General features: G+C 36.6%; 1 protein-coding gene across 2 annotated transcripts in view; it reads right to left on the bottom strand.

Annotated features, from left to right (window-relative positions):
- LOC107755570 (zinc finger protein 385D-like) overlaps nucleotides 1-25,143 on the bottom strand; it is a 98,514-nt gene extending 73,371 nt beyond the window's left edge. For both annotated transcript variants that reach the window (XM_016572442.1, XM_016572443.1), the window contains exon 1: nucleotides 25,061-25,143. In XM_016572442.1, the coding sequence (XP_016427928.1) occupies nucleotides 25,061-25,109 (49 nt within the window). In that variant the 5' untranslated portion in view covers nucleotides 25,110-25,143. The remainder of the gene's footprint in view (nucleotides 1-25,060) is intronic.
- Between the last annotated feature and the right edge of the window lie 1,087 nt (nucleotides 25,144-26,230).

Genomic DNA, 26,230 nt, shown 5'->3' with positions numbered 1-26,230 from the left:
TGTCTTGTTTCATATCTTCTATCCACGTCTCCCCATGAGACCGCATCAATCAGAGTATGGATATCCTGCTGAAAGTCACTCATATATAGGTACATGTGTGTATTTCTGTCACTCTTGCTCACACACGCAAACAAACAAATGCACAAACAGCAGGGCAGATTGTCAAGCGCTCCAAAAATACTCTACTGAAACAAGATATGACGTGGCCAACTTCTGAACAGAGCACCCTCCCCAGGTCAAGAGAATATAGCAGTCCTTCAGTTACTGATAGGATCAGTCTGAGTAAATATAGTAAATATAGTCTGAGTAAAAATAAAATAAATAAATAAGCAAATATTATTATAAAAGTGTTATATTATTATTACTGAATTTAATTTTATGAAATGTATAAATTTAATTATAATAATTCCACTTGTACAGAACACTTTTTATTTTCATCGGTGCCACCACAAAAATGCTATTCTATTATTTTAATTGATCTGTACTGTAACTAAAAGCGAAAATGGAAAATAATAGACCTAATAAACAAACAACATATAAAATGTACATCACAAATATACATCACAAATGGGTGGCACAAATTTGAATTGGGCATGCAACTTTTTCCCAGTTCTGTTCCTTTTTCCCAGTTCTGTTCCTTTTTCCCCCTCCACTCTCCATAAAAAGCGTGGAAAAAAAATTCTAAATCAGCCAGAGACAAACTCACAAATACAATTAACCAAAGACCTATATAAATTATACAGAAAAACACAGTTTGCCAAGTTGTTCAGTCTCTTTCTTTTTTTGTCTTATTATTTTTAGTTCTTTTCCACTTGTAATTCCAAACTCTGAAAAGTTTGTCTGACTTCAGCACTTTCATTCCAGCCAAATTGAAGATAGATAAGTGGTCATAAGTGGTGAAAGTGAAGATAAAATCAGCTCCAGAGTGCCACAGTAATATTTACTATGAGACACAATAAAGACATGTCAGTGAAAATACAATGTCTGCCAACAGTTTTAAACTCAATTTAGCAAATGGAAGCTACAGCAGTTGTGTGCGTGACATTATTAGCCACTGACGTTGTATGTTCAGATGAATCTATAACTGGCTGGCTGGGCTCTGGAATGATGAGTCTTCTGTTGCTTTTGCACTAAAGCGATGCTCTGTCTAGTTTGGAGACACAGCCCTGTGGAACACGATGAGTTGTGTGAATGGCTGACTGGATGCTCTCTCCCTAATAGGTTTTCTGAGGGCCGCTGGCATCACCAGTAGAGATGGGTGTGTTTGCTCAGGCCATGCTGTGTGTGTGCTTGTCAGGGGACATGTGTGCATTCAACTCAGTTGGGATGAGAAGAAATTTGCATTTCATAGCTTTGCAACATCTGCTGTGTTTCATAACTTCAGTTTAATCCATGTTAAATGACTTTCTGTATGATATGTGGGGTGTGTGAATTATTGTGTACAGTGTTTGAATTATCTTTATTAGGGGACTCTTCCCACCACATATAAGTAGGGATGGCGAATTTTCCAATTTTATCGATTGATTCGAATTTAATGTTTTGCCATGATTTTATTTTTTATAAATCGAGAAATCACAATTTTGAATAGAAATATTACCAAACGTTAGAATTAGACACTTTGACAATATGCCAATGATAACAGTAAAGAGAAAAGAATGAACCGCATGTCAGCGCACATGATTAACCGCTGTGTGACATGCTCTGTGAAAGACAATAAGTAGAATATATCGCTATAGGTGCCATTCACACAGAATGCACTTTTGTGTTGACAAAGATGTGATGCAGGCAGTGGAATAGGAAAAAATGCAAGAAGATGGGAGTTGAACTTTTTTTAACTAGAGTGCCACATTTTTAGAATGCTGTTTCAGTCAAAAGCGTCCATGTTTACATAGAAAAACAATGGAAAGCAGCACAATCAAATAAAAAACCCTGTAAAGAAGTACTATTGTATGTCTGATATTTCATGTTTGCATCATGGTGACAGGCTGAAAGCTGCTGTTCATTGTTTTTACAGAACATTTATAGTTAATAATTTTCACGAACTACTGTGTGGAGACGAGGAACGCAGAGACGATGGAGTGTAACGAGTAACAGTCTTTATTGATCCAAACGGGTAACACAGGGCAGACAGGAACACTCACGAAGCACATAATATAGACGACACCGGACAAAGGAACCAAGACACAGACAACACTTTAAATACAGAACTTAACGAGGGGTAATTACAAGACACAGGTGAATCAAATGACAAATCAACGAGAGGGAAAAAACTGGGTCACGGGGAGCACATGGGAGAAAACACAACAAAACAGGTCCATATTCCTGCCAATAATAGTCTACTGGTGTTATACCTTCAGTCATTTTGAATTTGAATTACCTTGATTTTTGAGAATTTTTTAAAGCATTTTCCATGTATTATTTCTGAACATATAATATGTATAAGACAAGTTTGTACAAGATGTAGTTGTAGTTAATGCATCTTTTCTGCAAAGATATTTAACAAGTGATTTGTTTAACATTTACCTCATGTTGACAACTTCATGTGTGGTGCACTTGGAATAGAATTTTCTTTAACTAGAGGGTTAATAAAGAAAAAGTTACTTGAATCATGTTGTAGTTACATTTTCAAATTGACTAGTTAAAAAATCTTAAAAATCGAGAATCTGTCAAATGTTCTGAAATGATCGAGATTTTATTTTTGTGCCATATCACCCAGCCCTACATGTAAGGGTCAATGACATAAGAGTGGTCATGCTAAATAAATGGAAAAATCTTTTAAAAACCTTAATGCAATTATCAAGTTTATAATGACTGATCAACACCCCCTTTTCCAGAATAGGGCTGTGCCTTCACACCTCGTACTTCAAGTACTCTGCTAAAACACATCTGTTTGGTTTTTATTATCATGTCTATCACACTGAAATCATGCGTTTTAAACCATATTAGTTTAAACTTCTGATATACGGTTTTCTGAGCGCACACATCTGAAGCACACACACAGAAAGCGGCTGTCACGTGGCATGAGTACTAAACTACGTAGTAAGTTGTCTTTCATGTCTTATTGCGCTTAAACTGTCAAATAAACACAAGTTTATGTTAAAACACACGAGTTACAAAAACTGTCAGTTATGTCTGTGAAGGTAAACAGCTGGGAAAGAAATCACGTTTATACTAGATCTGAGTGGCAGCAGCGTAATTATACAGTAAATAAATCAATAAATCCACTGCTCTCTCGTCTCCTCTGAGGCTGAGACTCTAAATGGTGTTCTGTGCTCGTCAGTGCAGCCAAAGACAGAATAGTTAGTATGCTTTGCTTGAACTTTTGCCATGACGTTAGAACTGGTACATTGTTGTCGCTTGCGAAAAAACAATGGCGGTGCCGTGGGTGGAAACTCGCAGATTAAGGGGTGGAAATGCATGAGCAGCCAATGAGCTGCTGCTCAATATTCAAATACTTTGCCAGCGCTTGACCTCCACCTTCCCCAGCTCCACCTGTCTGCTGCGGGTTAATTTAATGTATGCTATATATGTGGGGTTATTTCATATATGTTATATGTGCAGCAGCAGTATTTTAGCAGTATTTTATTTTTTAACATTACCAAGTATATTATTATTATTTTTGATAAATGCAGCCTTGGTAAACGTAAGAAGGGTTTTTTAAAAAAAAAAAAAAAAAACCTTACTAACCTCAAACTTTTGAAGAGTAGTATATATTTTTCAGGGTAAAAAGTATTTTTTTAGTTTTTAGTTAAGTTTTTGTTTTTAATACAGATTTGAAAAAAAAAACATGATCAAGCCGTTGCATGTTTGTAATGTATGTATTTTAAAGGGGTCATATACTGATGATTCAAACGCGAGTTTTGAGCACTGTAGAGTAGCGCTTGCTGTTTGTTGTTTCTCCGATCACAAATGCAGACATGGTTATGTTTACGCGGAGCGATGCAATGCAAGGAGAAACAATAATGTACAGTATGTGGAAAATAATGTGTTTTTTGAACCTTAAACCGCATAAACACATTTCATTACACCAAATACACAAAATAATGTTCTTTTTAACAACGTCATATGACCCCTTTAAATAAATGAAAAACAGACGTCATGTCACTGACCTATATGCAATCATTTCAAATTAATTCCAATTACATTTTTATACTGAAATACAGCCCAATTTAACACATAAAAGAGTAAGCATGATGCAGTGAGACATTCAGGTCTGATTATGCTAACAGATGCTGTATAGATTATGGAGGTTTGTGAAGAGCACGATCTGTCCAGGTCTCCTGTCTCTGAGCTTTACAACACCACAGAACATCATTATAAATTCAGAATTATGCAGGTGAAGTCAAATCACAGTGGATAGCAAACTCACACCGAAGGAGACGGCCGGCTGATGGTATGCATTAGCATAACTAAACATCAACCTGCACTGCCTCTCTTTTCTCTCTCTTTTGCTCTCTCATTGACATCGACATTGCTTTCAAAAACAGTGCCATATTTTCCATGGGGGAAGAGATTGGGCTGTGCTTCATGCGTCTCAGTGATAAGTGAGCATCCGTGAGATCAGGGAGAGGACGCCTGGGGACTGCTGAATCAAATGTGAGCATTATGAACTACAGATCACTGGGGAAAATGATCCAGAAAACCAACAGAGAGGTCAATCAACCTGCAAGAAATTACGTTCAGGAGTAAACTAGGATAGAAAAACGGTTATTCATCTCAAGAGAATGCGGCAGAAGGCACAATGCTAGTGAACTGGCATCAGTGGAGCCTCTTTTTACTGATATTGAATCTCAGAGAAATCTTAAAACCTACAGAACAGGAATAAGAGTTTCTGTGGAAATCAGTAAAGTGCCACTATCGTACTCAGCCATAACAATCCAAAAACAATGGCTATGTTTTGCTGAAATAACCACTTAAGCCACTTTGCACCAAGGGTAAAACTGTTACTGGTGCACACACACAAAACGCATTCACGATGGGTGCAGGAATGAAGACTTTATGCTATATTTTATGCTCCAATGAAGTTTCTGTTATAAAGGCGAGTGCAGTTTCTTTTGTTGTTCTAAAGGCTGCTAAAAGGCACAATGCTTTATGTGATTCTGGCGCTCTTTCAAACACCCACACACAATTACCTAATGCTTCACACACACAAACACACACACTTTGCAGGTCAATCAGCTCTCTGACACCCGAGGTTGATGAACTGCACCATCAAATAAGTGTGTATGTGTTCAGGCAGAATATATAACACTCACACACTCAGCAGGCTGTTTTACCAAATGCATGCACTGAAATTCAGATGGAGGAGGAGAATGAGATATGACAATATTCTCTTATTCATGCACATCACACACATTCAGTGTTGCACACACTTTGAAAGCAGGTCATTAACAGAAAAAGCATAAAAGCCATCATTACAGAGCCATTAACAAATTATACTAGCCTTCTGAGGAAAAAGAACAGAGTTGTTTTGAAACTGATGTATGAAGTCAGAAAAGCAGCACAGTCATGATGGAAATGGAATACAGAGCAACACACATACACACAAAACTGATTACTAAATCCTAATACAACAAGATAGTACACACAATTTGTCTGTCTGTGTCTGTGTGATTGTAGGTCTTGAAATGAAAAGAAATAGGACAGTAGAATTCCAAATGGCACCATTATATACCGTACAGTACATTAAATTAAATTTCGTTTATTTGATTGAATTTGCTTCTTTAAAAAATAGTTACATAAAATGTTAATTTTAATGTTAATATATATATATATATATATATATATATGTCCATACATAAATGGTTCAGTTAATAACAATCTTCAAAATTCATATTTTATGGTTAACAGACACACACACACACACACACACACTTTGAAATGACAAAGGGTGAGCAAATGAAAAAATTTTCATTTTATGATGAACTATAAAATATTTCTTTTAATGTTAAATATTGAATATTAAAATATTTCAAGTTAATCAACTTAATTAATTTAAGTTAATTATACCCAGCCCAGTATTCAGAAATTTTCAGTTGTTTATTCTCACATTTTCACACAGGAATATAAAGTTACATCCTTAAAGCCTAGAACCTTATAAACTCTTGTGACAGGAACACACTTTATTGATACCTATCAATAGCATAAATCCATCTCTATACTTCAATGCCCCACTAGAGCAGAATAGAGCCCCAAAAGACTTTGACTTTTCAAGCAAAGGGTGGCAACGTTTTAGACAAATGCATCCTGGTGCATCAGTATACCTTGCTTCAAAGGTCACAGAAATAAGAATGATGCCGTCGCACATTCAATATAACATGACATTTGCATTAAAAACATTGCCTCTCAGAAGATTAGGCCTTGCGCCAATCTTGGTGGTGCCCAAATCCCAGCTGGCATAACAGTGTGGAGGAAAAGAAATCTGGAGAGGGTTAAAAGAGGGACTCTTGGATGTGCTTTGGTCTAGAGAACTATGGTAAAAGTACAGTGTTATATAAAGTGTCCTGCTTTAAAGACTTTTCTACAGAGAGAAAGAGCCCTGTAATACCACATGCATCTCCTGTTTACAGAGTTCACGCAAAAGGAGGGAATTTACATTTTTGGTGAACTAATCTTTTAAGTTCCAATATGCTATAATACCAAAGTTTTAATATTAATTCAAATATTTAACATTACATTTTTTTCAGTACCAAATTATCCAAGCGATGCTATCTTGAAATTCATAAACTTAACAAGCTTTCTTTATAAACAAAAGCAAACTTTAAGAAAATATTTCTCTGAGGAGATCTATCAACCAATCTTAACAACATAACATTAAAGATGTCTTTGCATGTGAAATGAAAATAGACAGACTAAACAAATCTAAATGAAAATGTAAAACGTTTTTGTTAAAGTGTCAGGGTTTAGGTTTGGGGGATAAAAATATCATTAGCTCAGAACAAAATTAATAGAAGTCAATGGAAAATCCCCACCATGACAGAAAAATAAAATGTGTGTGTTAGTGTGCAAAAGAGAAAAGGAGAAACACAGAGGAGGAGGAAGGGAGGGGGAGAGAAAATTATGCTCCATCTCCATTAAGTGCAGGGATTTGAATGGATTTGGTAGCTGGCCACCTCCATTCCAGCACAACCAGACTAGTTTCATAATATAATCATCAAACACTCTACTACACCTACTCAGCAGCATCATTCTGTGTAGACTTTTACTATCAGTTGAATCAGTGTGCACAAGGAATGCTTTTAAAAAATGTTTCCACACATGTTGGCACAGTGTGTTGCTTGGATAGTGAGGTGGGCTATTTGCAGCTGCACACACATTTAAACACGGCAAAGCCTTTCCAAAGCAAACAAGTAAGTTGATTCGATGTCACTAACACTAAGGGCAAACTAAAGCGGCCTTTTGAATAACCCCTCTCACCCCTTCCATCTGTACATGTGTGTGTGTGAGTGGAGGGCAGGAGGGTAAGATTAAACAACAGAGGGTTTAGTGTGTAACTAAAAACGTTTTCCATCACATTTGTACTCACTTTAGCCCTAATCCATCCTGATTACCCTGTCAATCATGACGAAAATACACCTGCCACGTTACGACTCACACTCAGACTGATCAAATGATAGACGCATACTGCTATGCACTTAATAAATCAAGCTGGACTATATCATTTCATTGGCTGAATAACACAAACATAAGGTGTATTTAAGGAAGTGATAAAGACAGATGGTTGTTGATCTTCCTGTTTGCCATTATCGTTCATGGTGGCACATTTCAAATAAACTTTATTTAAAGCCTTTATGGATGCAGCGCAGCTTAAAGCTCAGAGACCAAACACACATTCCAGGAATGACCGGCCACATTTCCAGGCACTGGTTAACCGCAGCGCTATTTGATCATCGCACCCTGTCATCTCTTAAATAGCTGTCTGTTTATTTTATGTGCATTAAGACTTATTAAGCAAACACTGCATGCCAACATACAGATCTCTCATGACATTCTGTGTCACAGAGTTCAGTCTAATTAGAATATGTCAGCTTAGAAACTCTGAAAGGTGTTGATTTGAATGTGACTGGTTATTCATAGGGTTCTGACATGTAGGCCACAACCTGTGCAATGCAGAAATAAATATCCAAACAACACCAAGAAACAAAGCTGAATGCATTTAAACCAAAAGCACTAATAGGGGCTGTGTGAGAGGGAATGAATAGCACAACTGCTCACATTTACACAGAACTCTCTCAAATATAGAGGTGTGATTGTGAGCGGTACACCGGGAGTTCATTCTGAAAAAATTACTTGACTGCACAAACATGCATCACTAAAAACACCCGTGTGTGTGTGTGTGTGTGAAGGGGTTATTGGGTATAAACCCAGCTTGTACTGTGCTAAGCTCACCAGCTGACAGGCTGAATAGGGGCAACTCTCTCTTCACTTCAGTACAGCTACATCTCTCCATCCATCTATCTATCTGTCTATCCATCTTCCCGCACATCCATGTGCCTGCCCATCCATCCATCCATCTGGCTGTTTTACCATCTTTTAGTCCATCTATCTATCCATCCATCTATCAATCTATATATCCAATTTATTTAGCCATCTATCAATTCATCTATTCATCCATTTATCTACCCATCTATCATCAATCCATCCATCCATCCATCCATTTAGTCATCTGTCAATACATCTATTCATCCATCCAAATGTCTGTTTAGTCATATATTCATCCATGTATTTTTCCATCCATCCATCCAACTAGCCATCTATCCATCCATCTACCTAACAGTCCATCCATCCATCAATCCATTTAGTAATCTTTCAATACATCTATTCATCCATTTATCAATCCATCCACCTATTCATCATCTATCAATACATCTATCCATATCTCAGGGTCAAGTTGTCTGTGAGAATCAGCTTGTTCATCTCATTTTTTTATTCAGTACTTTGTTAGCTTGTGTACTCTGCAAAATAATTTAGTACAGATCGCAAGCAAGAGTCACCTGACTCACCTCACCTTGAAACTGTGTGTGCGCGCGCACGTTTGGCTTTGATACATACGGGATAAAGTCTGGGTCAAGCTGTGGGGTGTTAATTGGACCCAAAGGGCAAAAGTAATTGTTGTTACACTCTAGCCATCCGCTATGCACACACATATTATGCTGTGCACTTTCCACATTAAAAGAAAGAGTAAAAAGATAACAAAAAGAATTAGAGAAAACAGGGAAAAAGAGGGGTAAAGAACTGTCAGCTGAGAGGAGAGGGAGTTCTCCACATTCCTGTGGTGGTTAACTGCTTTGGAAGAGAGCAGACTCCCTAGAGGAGCCGTGGCAACCCAAAACAGTTTAGGAGCAAACAGGTGTCAGGATGAGACATGTGCTCGACGAAGAGACACAAGTCACCCTGACACACACACACACACACACAAAACAACACATACTTGTCACGTCTGCCCACCTGCTTGCATTTTCCGCAACACTGAGCATCTCAAAATATTTTAATGAACCTATATTTGTGACACACTTTCACACACAAATGCACAAAGGGTGAATCCTTAAAACCCTGAATAATTTTTGTCCATTTCACATGCAGGGACCCTCTCAGCATGTTTACATGCTCTTTCACACATTACATATTCATCGGGGTGTCTGTGTAAATTGCACAGACGCACACAAACACACACAAAGACATTACACAGGCACTTACACACAGAGGCGAGGGTGACAATGTGGTACCGCAGAGGAAACAAAATTGCACTCTAAGTGGCAGAGGCGCTACCAATAAAACACTAAATGAGGAGAGATGTAAATGCAGATAGATCAACAAAACTGTGAGAGTGGATGGATGGATGGACGGACGGACGGACGGACGGATGGATGATGGATAGAATTCAAGACAGTTGAATGAATAGACACATTTTTTAGACAGGTGGACGGAAACATAAAAAAAAGAAAGATAAGAAGAACAGTTGAGGATTCAGGCCTGTTTAACTGAGTGTGTGTGATGGCTGAAGGCAAACACACACACACACAGAGCGATGAATGCTCATCATAATCACACACACTTCCTCCTGCCCAGCAGGACACTTTGCAGGTACTTTCACTATGTATGTGTGAACAAGTCACAACAACTATGCCAGGCACAGTTTCGAACAATGTCAGTAATGAGAAATGGTACAGGAGCCGTGTGTGTGTGTGTGTGTGTATTATATGCACCCGTCTGTGAGATATTCCTCTTCAGGGAAACCAGTGGGGGGTAAACAGCGAAAGTGGCTCACTTGGCCAGGTTAAAGAGAACATTTAAAGAGAGAGGACAAAGGAGACAAGCACACAGATAGATAGAGAGAGCCTAAGCATAGGATGGAGGGTTGGAGGGGTCTCTGGAGGTTACAGATATTCTACACTGTCCTCGCTGTCAACAACAACGGACAACAGTGGCAATCTGGAAATCACAGTTTCTGTGTGTGTGTTCAAACAACACCCACTCATGCAGATTCTGTCAGCGTGTTGTGCTGCATCATCTGCGTTTCACAGGACGATGGAGGTCTGAGCTGAGACTGTGCGCCATCTTTCCATCAGCTGTGTTTGGAGTGAATCACACGTCACAATTTACTGAAGGAGATAATGTGTGCCAAGGACAAAGACAGGCAGAAAGAATAATTAAAAGAACATTTAATGGGCCATTCTGATGCTATTTAAGTACACTGATGGATAGAATGAGAGGGAAAGAGAGGGATGGAGAGAGAGATAGAACAGTTGAAATTTTAGTGCAGTGCACAAAAGCAGTTCATTTTGTATGACAGTGCAACACTAGAGGAATACAACCATGAAAGCCAAAAGATGTGTGTGGGTTTACGTAGCTCTCTAGTGAAAAAGATGTCCCAGGAAGTTAGACAAATCTGACAAAATGTCCCTTTAGGGATGTCTGGGGGTTAGAGTAAAAAATTAACACTTGTCAAATAGCAGAAAAGACCTGTAACTGTAGGAAATGCTATATTACATAACTCAAATTGTCGGCATGATCATTCAAACCTTGCTGGTGTTAGTGACGTACACTATTTAAATCAATGATATACACATCCCAACATTATACAGTACAGTAGAAGAAACAGATAATAATGTTCTTTTTAGCAGCATCATATGACCCCTTTAAGATTTATGAGAGATTACATTTACCAGTGTTATTAGTTCTTATATTGTATTTAACTTTAAAGAGGTCATATGATGTTGCTAAAAAGTTTATTATTGATAATGCATATAAAACGTGACATTATTATTTATATTAAATATGTATTTATTCATTCATATTAATATTAATTTGTCTATTAAAAGGTTATATTACAAATTAGATATAATGTATTATAAAATAAAATAGTATTAATAAATTATTGTTATTAAAAAAATAAAACAGTAACATTATTAATATTAAATACATATAAATATATAATAATTAATATTAGTACAGTATAACATTATTAATATTATTATTTGTTTTCCTCATTGATGTTTTAAAAGATAACCTTTAAGTTATGTATGTTATAAAATGATTTTATAATAATATTATTTTCCTAATTTAAAAAAAAAGTTATTTATATTAATAAGTAATATGATATTGTATAAAGTATAAAATATCCACCAAGAGCTTGTAACACTCCAAAGAGAAAGGAAAAATTAAAATCGCATCATATGACCCCTTTAAATGAGCATCAGATGACAGCAAAAGTAATCTACAGTACATGTAAAAATAAAGAGAAAGTGTATGCACATCTAAATATCCAATATTGGCCAATATGTATCCAAAAATTCCAATAAAAATCTATAAAAATAAATCATCATATCACATCAAAAAATTAATTAGTTGTATTATTTCTGTACTGTTTTATCATTTCTTTTCCGTATAACACATTTGTGTGATATTTACGTTTGTGTGAAAAAGGCCACAAAATTATTATTATTAATAATAATTATTATTATTATTATTGCTAATAATAATAATAATAATTATTACTATTGTTATTATTATTAAGTCATAGAAATAATTATATATATATATATATATATATATATATACACACACACAATTTTTTACTCACCCAAACGACCATTTACTCACCCTCATGTCGTTCCAAACCTGTATGAGTTTCTTTCTTATGTTGAACATAAAAGAAGATATTTTCAAGAATGCCGGTAATCAAACAGTTGATGGTCCCTATTGACTTCCATAGTGTTTCTTTCCCTACTATGGAAGTCAATGGGGACCAGCAACTGTTTGGTTCTTCAAAATATCTTCTTTTGTGTTCAGCATAAGAAATACACTTATACAGGTTTGTAATGACATGAGGGTGAGTAAATGATGACAAAATTTTGGGGTGAACTATTCCTTTAAATCACAAAAATGTTTATTTACTAGGTTTAAAAAAAAACACATAAGTCTGTAGTATGTCCTCATTTTGCTAAGTACAGATGCACTGTCTGTCTGTTTGTGTGTGTGTGTGTGTGTGTGTGTGTGTTTGGGTAGGTACAGAGCTCCACTGTATTCCACCCCCTCATCCCCTGCACCCATACCTCCTCCACACGCCATCTAAAACACAAACACACACATGAACACACACACAGTGTGGTCTTGTTCTAAGTGTTGGCTCTATATGTGTGTAGTACCTATTCATCCACACCTCTCATGAGCTGATGTGAACATTCAGAGCAGCTCTCCTGCTCAGAGTATGAATCACTCAGTGTTGCAGCTCAATCTTTAATTACCCACTGTGGATTCCTCATTGCTATGTACCAACATCACTAAACCCCTGAAAAAAAAAGCTGATAGAAAACGCAATTTCACCTTTCCATGAAACCCATATCCGCAGTTCTGTGTGCTCCCCTGTTGGGAACTCTGACTCAAGCCACTAGGAAAAATAGATCAGGAGATACAGAGACACAGAGAAAAGTAAAAATAGATGTAGAGAGGAAGAGAAACAGAGAGATAAGGGGATATAAAGTCAAGAGTCTGCCTCCTCAGCGTGAGTCAGCCTGGTCCAGACGTCACCATCTCCTCCAGAGCCATTCAGAGCTCCTGGACACCAGAGGGACTCTCGCTTTCACAGGCATGAGGTGCCTGAGGTGGAGATGGGAGTGGGTTGGGGTCACACGGGGAGACCTGGAGGAGCAGGGGTGTGTTTTGTCCTTGAGAGCCTCATTAATGCTTCCCACTGCAGCACCTCAAATACACACACAAACACTTCAAAGTTTGGAGGTTTTCTATGCCACTTTGTTATTTCCTATGACGCAGGACTTTGATTTTGTCAACAATAACAAGGCAAGATGAAAAGAGTATCATATAACGATAATTACAACAATAACAACAGATAATTAAACTGTATTATAAATAAATTATTATATTAATACAATTTTGTATATGACAAAAAAAGTTTACACTAAGGGCAAATAGTCAAGTTTGCTGGCAGAGGCTATTTTCATTAACTCCACTCACTACTGCTCAGACAATTTGCCCTTAGTACAAATAGCATATCACTTCTATTTACACTTTGTGTAAATAGTATCTACTGCTATTTGCACCTAATGTAAACAACAAGGTATTTGTTGCTATTTATACAGTACTTGGTGCAAACCTACTACTATTTATGCTTAAATAGCAGCTACCTTCTTTACACAGAGTAAATAGCAGTTACCAGAAAAATAGCAGCTCAATATTTTAAGAAGAAAAAAGGTAGAAATAATTTATTTTAATAATCCAATCATAGTATCATGGGGATTGACTCTTGAACTGAAAGAACTGAAACAGTACCATTTTGCTAGCAGGCTTATAAGCTCACTTACTTGCATCCAATATATACACACTAAACACGTGTAAATACCATTCAAAGGTTTTTTGTTTTTGTTTTTGAGAAATGAAAACTTATTTAGCAGGGACACAGCAAACTGATTGAAATTCACAGTACATTTATAATGTCACAAAATATTATGACTATTTCAAATTAATGCTGTCCCTTTCAACTTTCTATTCATCCAAGAATCCTAAAAAATGTATTATGTGTTTCAACACAAATATTAAGCAGCACAACCATTTTCAATTGTGATTATAATATAATTTTTTTTTACTAGAGCACTCAAAACAACCCAACCGCTGGGTCAAAACAACCCAATAGCTGGGTTTGTCCCTTTTTAACCCAGCGCTGGGTTATATTTAACCCAGCATTTTTTAGAGTGTATACTGTTTTTCTATCCATCTTTCCATCTATCCATATGGATACACATGGATATTGTTCAAATGACATAGTATATAGCAATATTATAAAATCTATGTGCAGGTAAGAACAGATGTATAAAGCATGATTACACATGCATGGTGGTAGCAGTGAGAGTAACACTCATAGAAAGCATGGGAAGGATTAGTGTGAGTGCAGAACACTCACCCCATAAGCTCAGCTTTAATCAGAGCAGCGCTCGCTGTAAGCCATTAGAGAGGCAGAGAGGTTAGTTTGGAGGTTCATACAGGAGGACCTGAAGATGGAAGGAAGCAACAAAACTACAGCAAATTGTAAGGTTCAAGATGCTCTTTGATCATGACACAGCTAAATCACCTCTACTGCAATCAGCCTCTGCTTTTCTGTCTGTCTCTTCCTCTCCAACACACACACATTCATCAGAACATCAGAAGAGTACTGATGCCATCAGAGAGTGCTTCGACATGCTAATACAGCTGATTTTGAAGTTTAAATGAGAGCCTCTTAACCATGGCAGAAGCATCTTAGATCGATGCTCCCAAATGACTGTGTGTGCTTGTGATAAAAATAATCCTAGTTGGTGCAGTTGACTAACACCTATCATTTCGCTCAATCCACAGGGATGCTGGGTATTTGTGCCAGTTTCATTTACCGTGATGCATTCTCTCTCACAGACACACATACATGTGACGTACACACAAGCATTATGGCTGTTTTCTCCAAAGCTCATTCTACTAAGAGACCGTTCAAATGAAGGTTTGCCTTCCAGCTAAACATCTGCTTCTTGTTTTTTAAGACAACAATGTTCATTAAACATCATCTAATGATTACACTTACTTCTGCACAGTAGTGGTGATAGAGTTACAACAAACAACAAAATCCTCATCAGTCACAAAAACACTTGAAATTTAAACTGATTCAAATTGACGAATAAATGCGTGGCACAGCTTCTCTGCCATCTAAAGGCGATTATGGGTGGTTAAATAGATGCAAGGAATAAAAGACCAATAACAATTCAATAGACAGGTAAATTCAAGAAAGAAGACCAATTGCAACACAGTATGCAAATATTACAATGATGCCATTTCTGTTGGTTACAGTTTGAAAGGTGAACACTCTAACAATAGATAGAAGATTTTACCATAACTTCACTTTTAAATAATTTTAAAACAATAAGGTTTACAAAGACCAAATAAGACAGAAGACCTGAGATGACCTTCAAAACTAAGTTGAATGTTAAGCCATTTGAGCTGAATAAATAGAAAAAAAAGTGAGGAAGATTAAGAAATATTTTAGAATAAATTTTGACTATAAAATTTGGGTAAAAGGTGCACCTTTAGCATTAAAATTGTGCATTTTTTAAATTATTTTAGATTTGAAAAAACCTCTTAAGGGTGAACTCCTTTTCTCCAGATATCTACTTGTGTGTTGTCTGCTTGGCATTTACAGGCTCACCTTGAAACACTTTTATGAGAAGGAGTGGCTGCTTAACACTCCACTCGTTCTGAGAGAAAAAAGCTGCTGGTACTCACACACGCATACACTCACTTAACACACACATATACCCAAATAAAAACACTGCTCCTTGCTAAAAGGCAAACAGTGCCCTCATTTATGTTAGACAGGCTTGAAGGTGCCTGGGAAGAAAAATGCCAACCTGTTCCTACACACTCCACCTCTGTTCACAGAGTGTTTGTTGGCTCCCTGTCGACCAGCATAAAACCTCTCTGTAACACTGAGCAGGACAGCAATTCTCAAATGTTTTTATTGATGCTTGGACCCAGATTTTACATTGGACATCAAGTTGTGACATAACATAGTACTAAAATTGTTTGTCACTTTAAAGTAACAGAAATAAGAAGGTACTTAAAATCAAATTACCATGACTAGCACGTACCACATGCATGTACACAGGCTGAACAGAAAAAAACACAAAAGTAAATGCAGAGGAAAAAATACAGAAATATGATTTAGATGTGTCTTTTTAATTTAAGTGTTCTAAATCTGTTGTAAATGTCAGCTCAATGTTCTCTGCAATGTTCTTTTCTGAAATTAATCGCGATTAATCCCACCTAACATTAGGGTCAATATCACTGTAGGGTGCCTTTTGGTGTCCTGTACATAAATAACTCATTTGCCATGATAACTTAACATAAAAATGACTATGAAAGGGTGTGTTATATTAGGCTAAGTTTTTATATTCATAACAAAAGCATTACTTGGTTCTTTAGATACATTTTCTAGATTTTTATTAGTTTTGTGTAAGAGGATGCGTGTTATTTTGCTATATCCCATGCACTGCTCATTAAATTTGAATGATAGTAGAATATTGTCAAATCATAAAATTTAAACATTTTTGAGTAATGAGAGATTACTCAATTTGAGTGCACCAGACTAACTATTTAGCTAGTCACAGTTTGTTGTAAGCTAATATGCTAATTGAAGCTCAAAATGTCCACCGTTGGCCACTTAAGACTCGATAAGGTGGACATACACATGACAGGGTGGACATAGCATTCATTTGTAGCTAATATTGCTAAAAAACTAAAATGAATGGGGGAGGGGGTATATCAATGTGATTGAGGATGTAATTATATTATTTATTATTATTATATATATATTTTTTAAGTTGAATAAATGTTTCATGTTCTGCTTTATGTGTCCACCCTGTCATGTGCTGGTCCACCCTGTCATCTTGATATTTTACTATAATATTTTAAATAATAATTCAATCATATCTATATAATCCAGTGTGTTCAATGCTAGGTGTGGGGCCAATACCATGCAAACAAAAAACTGCATCCAATTATCTCAGTTTTCTCCAAATAAGAAAAAAATACATGTGCGAATTGTATGAGTTTCTTTAAAAACACATGGTTTACATAAAATGTTTTATGTATTTATAATTTTAAAGCAAACAAATAACCCTGTTTTGGAAAGGGACATCATACCTTTCAGAAAATATAATTTGCATCTTAATGAAAACGTATTTAACAGTATATGTCCATGACACATATCTGAGCTGAATGAGACGCAGATTCACTCTCTGCCAGCAGGTGGCGCTTAAAGCGTTTCCTTGGTTTCCACTGCACTTATGAACTTTTAATATGCATTATACAGAGCAACCCTCTACATTGCGAGTAAATCACTCGCATATGCGACTAAATCTTACTCTGGGCGACTAAATAATATCTAACATTAGCCATTGGCTAATAAATTCTTAGATTTTACAGGCCAGTATGTGTGTGAGAGGCGTTCAACACAGATTTTCCATCTAAACTTTTCTAAAGACAGTAAGTTCCCTTCAGACATGCATTCATATAAACTCCTACCCCTAAATGAATCGCGATTTGTTTAGCATCTCAACCGATTTGAATCGTCACATATTTGAATCGATTTTCAACCGGCTCCCGGTAAATCGTTACATCCCTAGTTTTTATAGTACTTGAATGTCTACTATTTATGACATGACAAAGCAAATGGGAAATTAAAACCAACATTTTTGAGTATTGTGAGGGTTTGAAAGGCACTCTATGGTGATATTGACCCATTAATGTTTTTAAATATACTTTTATATTACAATAATTACACATTCAATCTTCAAATTAATATAGAAACAACATAAAGATAAGACAGTAGATTTTTAATATTTGTTTAATTGGATCTTTTTGATGACTGAAGGCGAGCATCACAGATACCAATACTATGATGTCTCTATGAAATTGTTTTTTATTTTCTAATATTTAACCATTGGCTATAGCCATTCAACATTACAGCATAATTGAGAGCTATCAATTTGAACATTTATTAGACTTTAAAATATAACAACTTCTAATTTAAGTGAACTTAAAACAATCATCACATAAACCCATTATAATAAATGTCATATTTAGCTAGGAAATATACAGAAACTGTATAAAGTTATCAAACACAAAATTCTAAATTAAATATAGATGAATCCTTAAAGCTACAAAAGTTATTGATTTCCTCTTTTTTTCTTTTGTTCTTTGAGTGACAGACATCACAGCAGCTGGGTTATTAGGTTATTTTGGCTGCTTTAATATTTGCCGCTGCAACATGACACAAATCTGACACGCATCCTATTTTCTCACAACTCTTTACCTTTTCTGACCCACTTAAGGTCTTAAAGTCTTTACTAATAAGCTGACGAGTTGAATTGGGTGTGTTAGATAAGGGAGACAGTGCTGGGTGCTCCAGGACAGTTTTGAAAACCACTGCATTTTATAGAGGTTCTTAAATCTGACTCATATATAACAAATACTTACATGCATGCACAGTTTTAAGGCAGCTTTAATCACCTTTTTGGTAACTTCATGACTTAACTGACGACATAACTACGACATTGCATGCTCATAGCTTCTTTTGCACTTTAATATGAAATTATATGCATGCGCCACCACATTTGTGCATGCAATTGAAGAGCACATGCTACGAGCACAGTATAACGGCTGACAGGACAGGAAAATTAGTTTTTACTGACATATGGCCTGACAACATCTCATCTGACCACAGTTCACTGATGTTCTGCTGAAGCTTCTCATCACCTGCACCACTCATTTGACAAGCGCCCAGCGCTGAGGTGAAGTGAAGTACACGTCTGAAAAGGCCCGTTTGATGTGGTCGTAAAGATGTTCTGCGTCTAAATAAATGCAATTCTTGTCAAGAAAAAAAGAGACAGAAGCAGCAGTTGTGAGTGGGGTGGCCAAACCTAGGCTCCGTCTCTGCATTAAATATTTTTAACGTGTTAAACTGAAAAAAATGAATCACGTGTTAAAACGTAAATTTTGATAGCACTATTTATTTTATAATTGTTTATAAACTTTATACACATACATACACACACACATCCACACACACACACATTATATATATATATATATATATATATACACACACACACACACACACATATATATATATATACATATACATATACATATACATATACATACATACATATGTATGTACATATAATAAAAAAATTAAATATAATATTAGGCTCATTTTGGGTCACAATCAACCACTGGGAATCAGAATCTTAAACCATTAGAGCACTAAAAACAAGAGCAGTAACTAGAATCACACTTTGTGTGTGTGAGTATTTGTAGTTGTTGGACCTTCTATAGGATCAAAATATTTCTCAAGTTCCTGACACTCATCATACATCTTTAATCTGTATGTGTAGGCTTCAAAAGCTTAAATATATACAGGCTATTTGATTTGTGCCTCCATACGTATGTGTCCTGTACTGTAGGGAAGAGAAAGGCAGCGGTAGCCACTGGCTGTCAGGTGATGAGAAATGAGAGAGGTCACAATGCTGAAACATTAACCCTCCAGACCTCTCGGCCCCTGCTGAGAAGAGGCCAGTTCCCGCTGACCGCAGCCTAGAGTCGAGCACTTACCGGCGGGGAGCAGAGACAGCGTGATGAGGGGGCGCTAAAGGCACGCTTCAGAAAAGGGCAGGTTGTGTACCCTTGGGGCCTAGACAGCTGTCAGACACCATAGCATACACGGTACAGAAGCACATGTACAAGCACACACGCTTATACACAAGGGAAATGCGTAGCAGAGGGTGAGAAAAACAGAGCTGGGGCTACGGGGAGAGAGAAGGAGAGAAAAGGGGAAAGAGAGTTGACAGGGGTTGTCTCACTTGACCGCTCTGTCTGCTGAAGTGATGAAAGCCACCAGGACGGAGTACTGCTCATACTACGTACACCGTGTACAAACCAGATTCCAGCGACAAGCATTTCATCGGTCCACACTGAAAGAGAATACGCTGTGTGACGAAGCACAACAGCAGCCAATCAAAGCCTACTTTTAACATTCCGTTATCAGGAGGGGGATTTTTAATGATATTTCACTGTAAGCAGAGCTACTGAACATGAAGTCACAAATAAAAAGAAAAGAAAACAACTGCTTGTTACAGCTGGTCAGGGCAAATTTTTTTTTATTTTATTTATCATGTCATGCCTAGTTAAGACATATTGTCACTGTCAGCTCATATAAACAGCAGAGTCCACGCTGTCCAATGAACTGCCTGCCTAAAATTCTCAGTTTAGCTGGGCAAACAGCTGAGTACATTTATTGATGCTATTTTAAATGCTTTGGGAAAACAGATATAAAAACTGCATCTTAAAACAAACAAACAAACAAACAAACAAACAAAAAATCATAAAGTCTGAATGATGCAATGGCACATTATTACAAGTTTTTAAAAGGACCATGTCCTATACTTTTAGAGTGTTCATTCTTTTCCCTTTTAGAAGTCCGTCAGTTCAGATTCTTTAGATCAAGAACTGTCTAGACCATTTTCAACCCTTTGAAAAAAAAAACTGTCTAGAGTCTAGACCATTTTAACTGACCTTTAGAATTAGGCTAAATTGCCTATTTTGACTACTGTACCTTACAACTCTTTAATAAGTACATTTACTTGTTAAAGTATGTCCATGTAGTACATTGAAACTCTAACTTCAAAAAAAAAAAAAAAAAAAGAATAGTGAAAATGCTTAAAACTTGGCAGTGTGTACTACAAATATTGTTGCCTCTTATGATTAATTGCTTGTATTGTTTGTATTTTATTTGTCGCTCTGTCAAATGACTGAACATAAAATGAAAAAATTGAATTTGTTGCTATACTCTGTGCTGTAAACCTACATTTGTATTGCAAATATTTCATTCTGTCGTTTTGTTTCACACCTCTTGTCTCCCTCCATCGCCGGCTCACTCACTGTCATGAAAATAGAATGATTGAAGAGGTAATGAATGATTAAGAGAGAGTGATGAGCTGAGAAGAGTGAATGACACAGAGAGAAAATCCTATATTTAAAAGCGAAGCATTCTGCCCAACAGTTTACATTCCAGTGCAGCTATTATCCAACAGGTGTCATCACCCTCATGCCCTTCAAAGCTTAGAAACAGATCCACACAACTAAACACACACATACACACACTAGTATCAGTCTATAGTCAAAGTTCTTATTAGTCCCTCATGTGTGCTATGAGAAGTATGACTTTGAAAAGAATGACTTTTGGAAGCTTACGTGTTAATTCTACCAGGAAGTCTCTAACATATCATTCATTCATTCTCAGTCAATCATGATAAAGTTTCCATTTTAAAGATCCTCAAACAAAAGTCATTTTGCTGCTGCCAATGGACAATTTGCATTTACTCGCCACCAACATGAGTCCTGCTGGTAGAATATAACAATCCAAACCTAACCCGATAACATTCATGATTCTTCTGAAAAGGTACTATTAAATAAAATGTGAAAAATATACATCATTACAAGTTCTTGAAACTTTTTAGATCTTTGTTTCATGGTCTCTCCCACTTTGGCCAAAAACAACATCAGACACAGGAACTGCACTGGAATTAGAAGTTGAATGGGTTCAGAAAGAGAAGTTCATTCATAGATATCACATTCAACACCGTTTTCATACCTACTGAGAAGGTAAATACTCATGCAGTGAAACTGGCAACTTTCCCAGAGTAAATGTTGGACTAAAAAAACTGGGGTAAACCAGTTGATTAATCTTTGCTCAATCAAATAAGCTAACAAAAATAGTAAAATTCCTCTTCGTACTTGTAAGCATGAATATAAATATATATATATATATATATATATATATATATCTGAATTTCTTTTTATTGATTATTGGAAATATACTGAGCTGACCAATATTTAATCCTGTATTTAATTGTGCATGCTCTTTTTCCTTATTTTTACATTTTCTTTGCTGTCATCTATCACTCAGTGAAAATAAATCTTTAAAAACACTAATAATTAAATAACACTGTTAAATGTAATCTTTACCAAAATGTAAATTAATATTTTCATACAGTACATAATATAATGTACAATGCTATAATGCCTACATTTCCCTGCAGCATTTAACATTATTAATTTTGGTTTTGAGTGTTATGTTTGTATTGTTGGTATTTTAGTAATTTAGCACTTTAATTTATTTAGAAAAAAAAACAGTACTTAAATATTAGCCATTTATATTAACATAAAAGTAACAAACGAATAGAGGAACAAAATTTACAGTATGTTAAGGCATGTATGTGAGGCAATATGGCACAGGTAGGTTACATGTCTTTTTCTATTAAATGGGCAGAAATTGTATGTTTTGTATGTTTTCTCAAACCAATCCACCAAAACGGCTGTTGAGGAGGAGATGCCATGAAACTGTGCAATGATTTACTGTCTCGGCAAGTAAGAGAGCAATCAGTTCAGACTGTAATATTTTGCCCCTTTCAATATTACCTGAATAAAGATAATGATAGATGTACTGCATCTAAATCTTTTAAAAAGAGATGCAGGCAGAATGTCTAAACATAAATAAGCATACCAATGATATATTGCCAAAATGTCTATTATCAAATCTCCAGTGTTTACACTGATTGAAAGAGAATATGAGAAAATTGAGCCTTTCCTCAAGCCTGTACTGCCAAGAGAATCAACGGCTGCCTCTTCACGCCATATTCTAATAGCTGGCATTCTCTGCACAGCATCACTTGTGTGATCTGTATACAGTACCTATTGGAAATTGGACATTTATAACCCACTGCCAACAAATCAGTGCCTCTAAAAGTTTATTTGTATTTATAAATCAGTCCTATTACATAACTGAGACAGGTAGCAAGACTGAATCTGCAGAAGAGGAGAAAGCAAAGTGCATAAAGGCACGATCACTGCAAAAGAGGCAGTGCATCAACATCATCCTGCCCAAGCTGAGCGCATTTTTTCTCGGTGTGATTTATCTGTTTGTGCCGCCGGCCGCAGCACCAGTTTAGAACACAAGAAGAGCATCGACATGCAGTACGTCAAGACCAACATCCCTCGCCGTGGAGTGGGAAAGTGGTTTGTTTAAATAAAACTTTGAGAATCGATATAATAAAACCTCAAGAGTAAATTACACATTGATTATTTGAGGTGATATGCTCCACTTTAATGCGGAGCAAAGATCCTTACTCATCTTCTTAGTGTTCACCTTGAAGCAATGGCCTTGGGCCTATAGAATCAAGCACTTCCTCTCTTAGATCACAATGTGGCATTCACTAGGAGTCACGCAGCTCGAGGAGAAGAGGTGTTTCATGTTATTTAGAGTTATTGTGTTCTTCAAAAAGTCTGTGCTTGAAATAGGCCAAGCATTGCTTTAAATTGTAAGCAGTTTCCTTCCTGATATGTAACAAAGCTTTTCAAAAAGGCCTTTATTTTTACCACACCCGTGACAGACATTGCAATACACTTCAACCTTCACATGTTTCGCACATAATGAAAAAGGTGGGGAAAAGCAGTAAAGAAAAAAGTAAGGCATTGAATACATTTTAAAATGGTCTTCATTTGTCAATATCAGACCCGTCAGAGTGGACAAATAGACTGGCTGGGTCTATGCATCATCTCTCATATTGCCTCTAGAGACAGATGAGCATCTCTGATCCGCACACCTGCTATGCGATGCAGAACGAGCTTTCACTCTCCTACTGTGAAATGTGGAAAATTGGTGTTCAGCGATTTCAAATTATGATTAAAGATCATGAGCGAAGGAACGATTTGAAATGTAAAGGGGATACATTAAGGCATGTGCATCAAAAGTGAACATTTCTAAGCCCAACTTATTCATCTAAATAATATAAAATACCAAGACTGAGAGCATACTGTAATTCGGACCTCAAAAACGACACCAAATACACATATAAAGTGAATAAGCGAACTAGAAAAAGATCATATTTAAATCTCTCTTCTTTTGCTCTTAGAAAGCAGACAATCCTGTGTATCTAGGCCTACTGGATGCCAATTCAACCCAAATTAAGAAAGAAAGCATGCAAGCAACAGTTCAGACCAAACCGATGAACCGGACTTATTTCTAGAATGACCTACATACTATCCTCCTATAATGTATGTTTTAGGGGTTGAGGTAGGCTTGTGGGTTAGTTCCATCTCACAACCATGGTGTATTTCAAACAGGACAAGAAGTGCAACTCCTGTTTTCAGCACATTTATACAGTGCCTGATGAAATAATCATGTTGTAATTTTTAAGATAAGTGTTTAAACTGCTGGTGGGTCATCTTTAGCAGCATCTCATGTATGTCAGATTTGCAGCGCCGCGAACAAACCAATATGCCAAACTTAAGGAGTGGAATGGAAGAATAGAATGTGTTTGCTGTTTTTTTTTTTTTTTTACTTTACCTTACCCTAAATGTTTTCATTAAAACACATAAGGCAGCTAATATACAATGGTCATAGAATTTAACATTAAAAAACTATTAGGTTATAGCTACTTTTCCAAGTTATGTTGGGATAACCAAGACCCTTCTTCTATTTCCCCTTAATGTGCTTGTACTAAAATGAATGAACTGAAAAATATGATAAATGTCAAGGCACATTCATCATGACGGGGCAATACTGCTTGTCTGAAGCAATGAGCTCTCACGCGGCATTTCACTGAAGTTTCATCCATTTTCAGGATGCCAGAGCAATATTGCCTATTTTCACAGCAAAGTAAACATGACTTAGTAGCAATGCTTTATCACAGAGCTCGGTGAAAAACGACCAAAAATAGAAAGCTTTGAAATTCAAAATAATTCCCTCTACAATATCTCCGTCATACTTTTTATACACTTCCACATTCCCGCAAGATAAATTAATTTCAGCCAGTATTTGATAACAGATATAAATAATTTGTTCGTCTGACAGCATGTCACTCGCGCATCCAAACTTATCCTTCTTTCGGTTTGGTCAAACACCTGCCGTTTCAATCTAAACCGACAGTCATGATGAAAGTGTAGAGAAGGAAAAAGCGCTTACCGGTACCATTTCGTTTACGAGTCTCTCCGTGGTCCGCTGAGCCCAACATTACTGGCGTAGGCTACTTGTCGCTCTCCGGTGTTTCCGCGCTGAACTGAACTGATCCTGAGCACCTCGTGCAGCTCAATGGTCACCGGTGCGTCACAAACCCACGGCTCTCTTCAGCGAAGCTCGTGTCACTCACACTAGCGGCGCGCGTGAAAGCTCTCCTCAGAAGAACTTTCCAGACTCTCCTTCTTTCTTAAAAACTATCACACAAGATTTGCAACTAGTGCAGTGGTATTTGCTGGTCTTCTAAGGAGGCAAAACTCCCCTTCTTCCGTGTTTTTGTCCATTATAAAATCATGTTCCAGTTCCACTTTATGTTTCTGAATTAAAGGCTTATGCAGCTAATTTATCCACAAGCAACCGATGCTCTGTATAGATTATTTTTATACATTAATATACTATGAAAAAAGGTTATATAAGTCTAAAGTTTAAGCGTTTTTAACAAGTGCTTGGCTATATGATCACCTAACCCTAACTCTTTTTTTGGACCATTAGTCAATAAAGCAGCCTTCACGCGCTTGTCGGAAGACACGTCGATTCTGTGGTCGTAATTATGTCAAGTTCAAGTAATGGTCAGGCAGAACAGCGAGGGTTTGTCATTCCATTCACTTTCCTCCATGTAAAAATTACAATGTGTATATTGTATTGTTAATGATTTGAGGGGGAATTCATGTGCAACTTCTAAGGCAGTTGCTGCATTTAGCTACAATAATTTAGAGAGCACCTGAATTAAGTATAGAGAATGGGAATCTGTGTCATTGCACACTTCATTCTGGGTAGTCGCCGCCATGTTTTAGGACACGTTAAGTAGCGTACAATGACAACAAATACAAATCACCAGAGGAAAAGCCGTCCGTATTTGCATTAATATTTTTAACAGCTCCTTGCACTTGCTTAGAATACACAGACTAATATTTGAATCCCTTGTATTGCGTTGCTGACGTCACATTCCCATTCTCTATAACTTATTGGTAAACGCCGCAGGCGTCATGAAGGCCTCATTACTTGTAATTTAAATGGTCTGAGTGATAACTTAAACCAGGACGTAATGTGGTAATATTCAAGTTGGTGAGTTTAATTATTCCATCCATTTTCACTAGTAACTGTTGCTCACACGATAGT

This window comes from Sinocyclocheilus rhinocerous, unplaced genomic scaffold (assembly GCF_001515625.1).
Source record: "Sinocyclocheilus rhinocerous isolate Xijiao unplaced genomic scaffold, SAMN03320098_v1.1 scaffold2849, whole genome shotgun sequence".
Taxonomy (NCBI): Eukaryota; Metazoa; Chordata; class Actinopteri; order Cypriniformes; family Cyprinidae; genus Sinocyclocheilus; species Sinocyclocheilus rhinocerous.
This window is presented reverse-complemented; position numbering and strand designations above follow the sequence as displayed.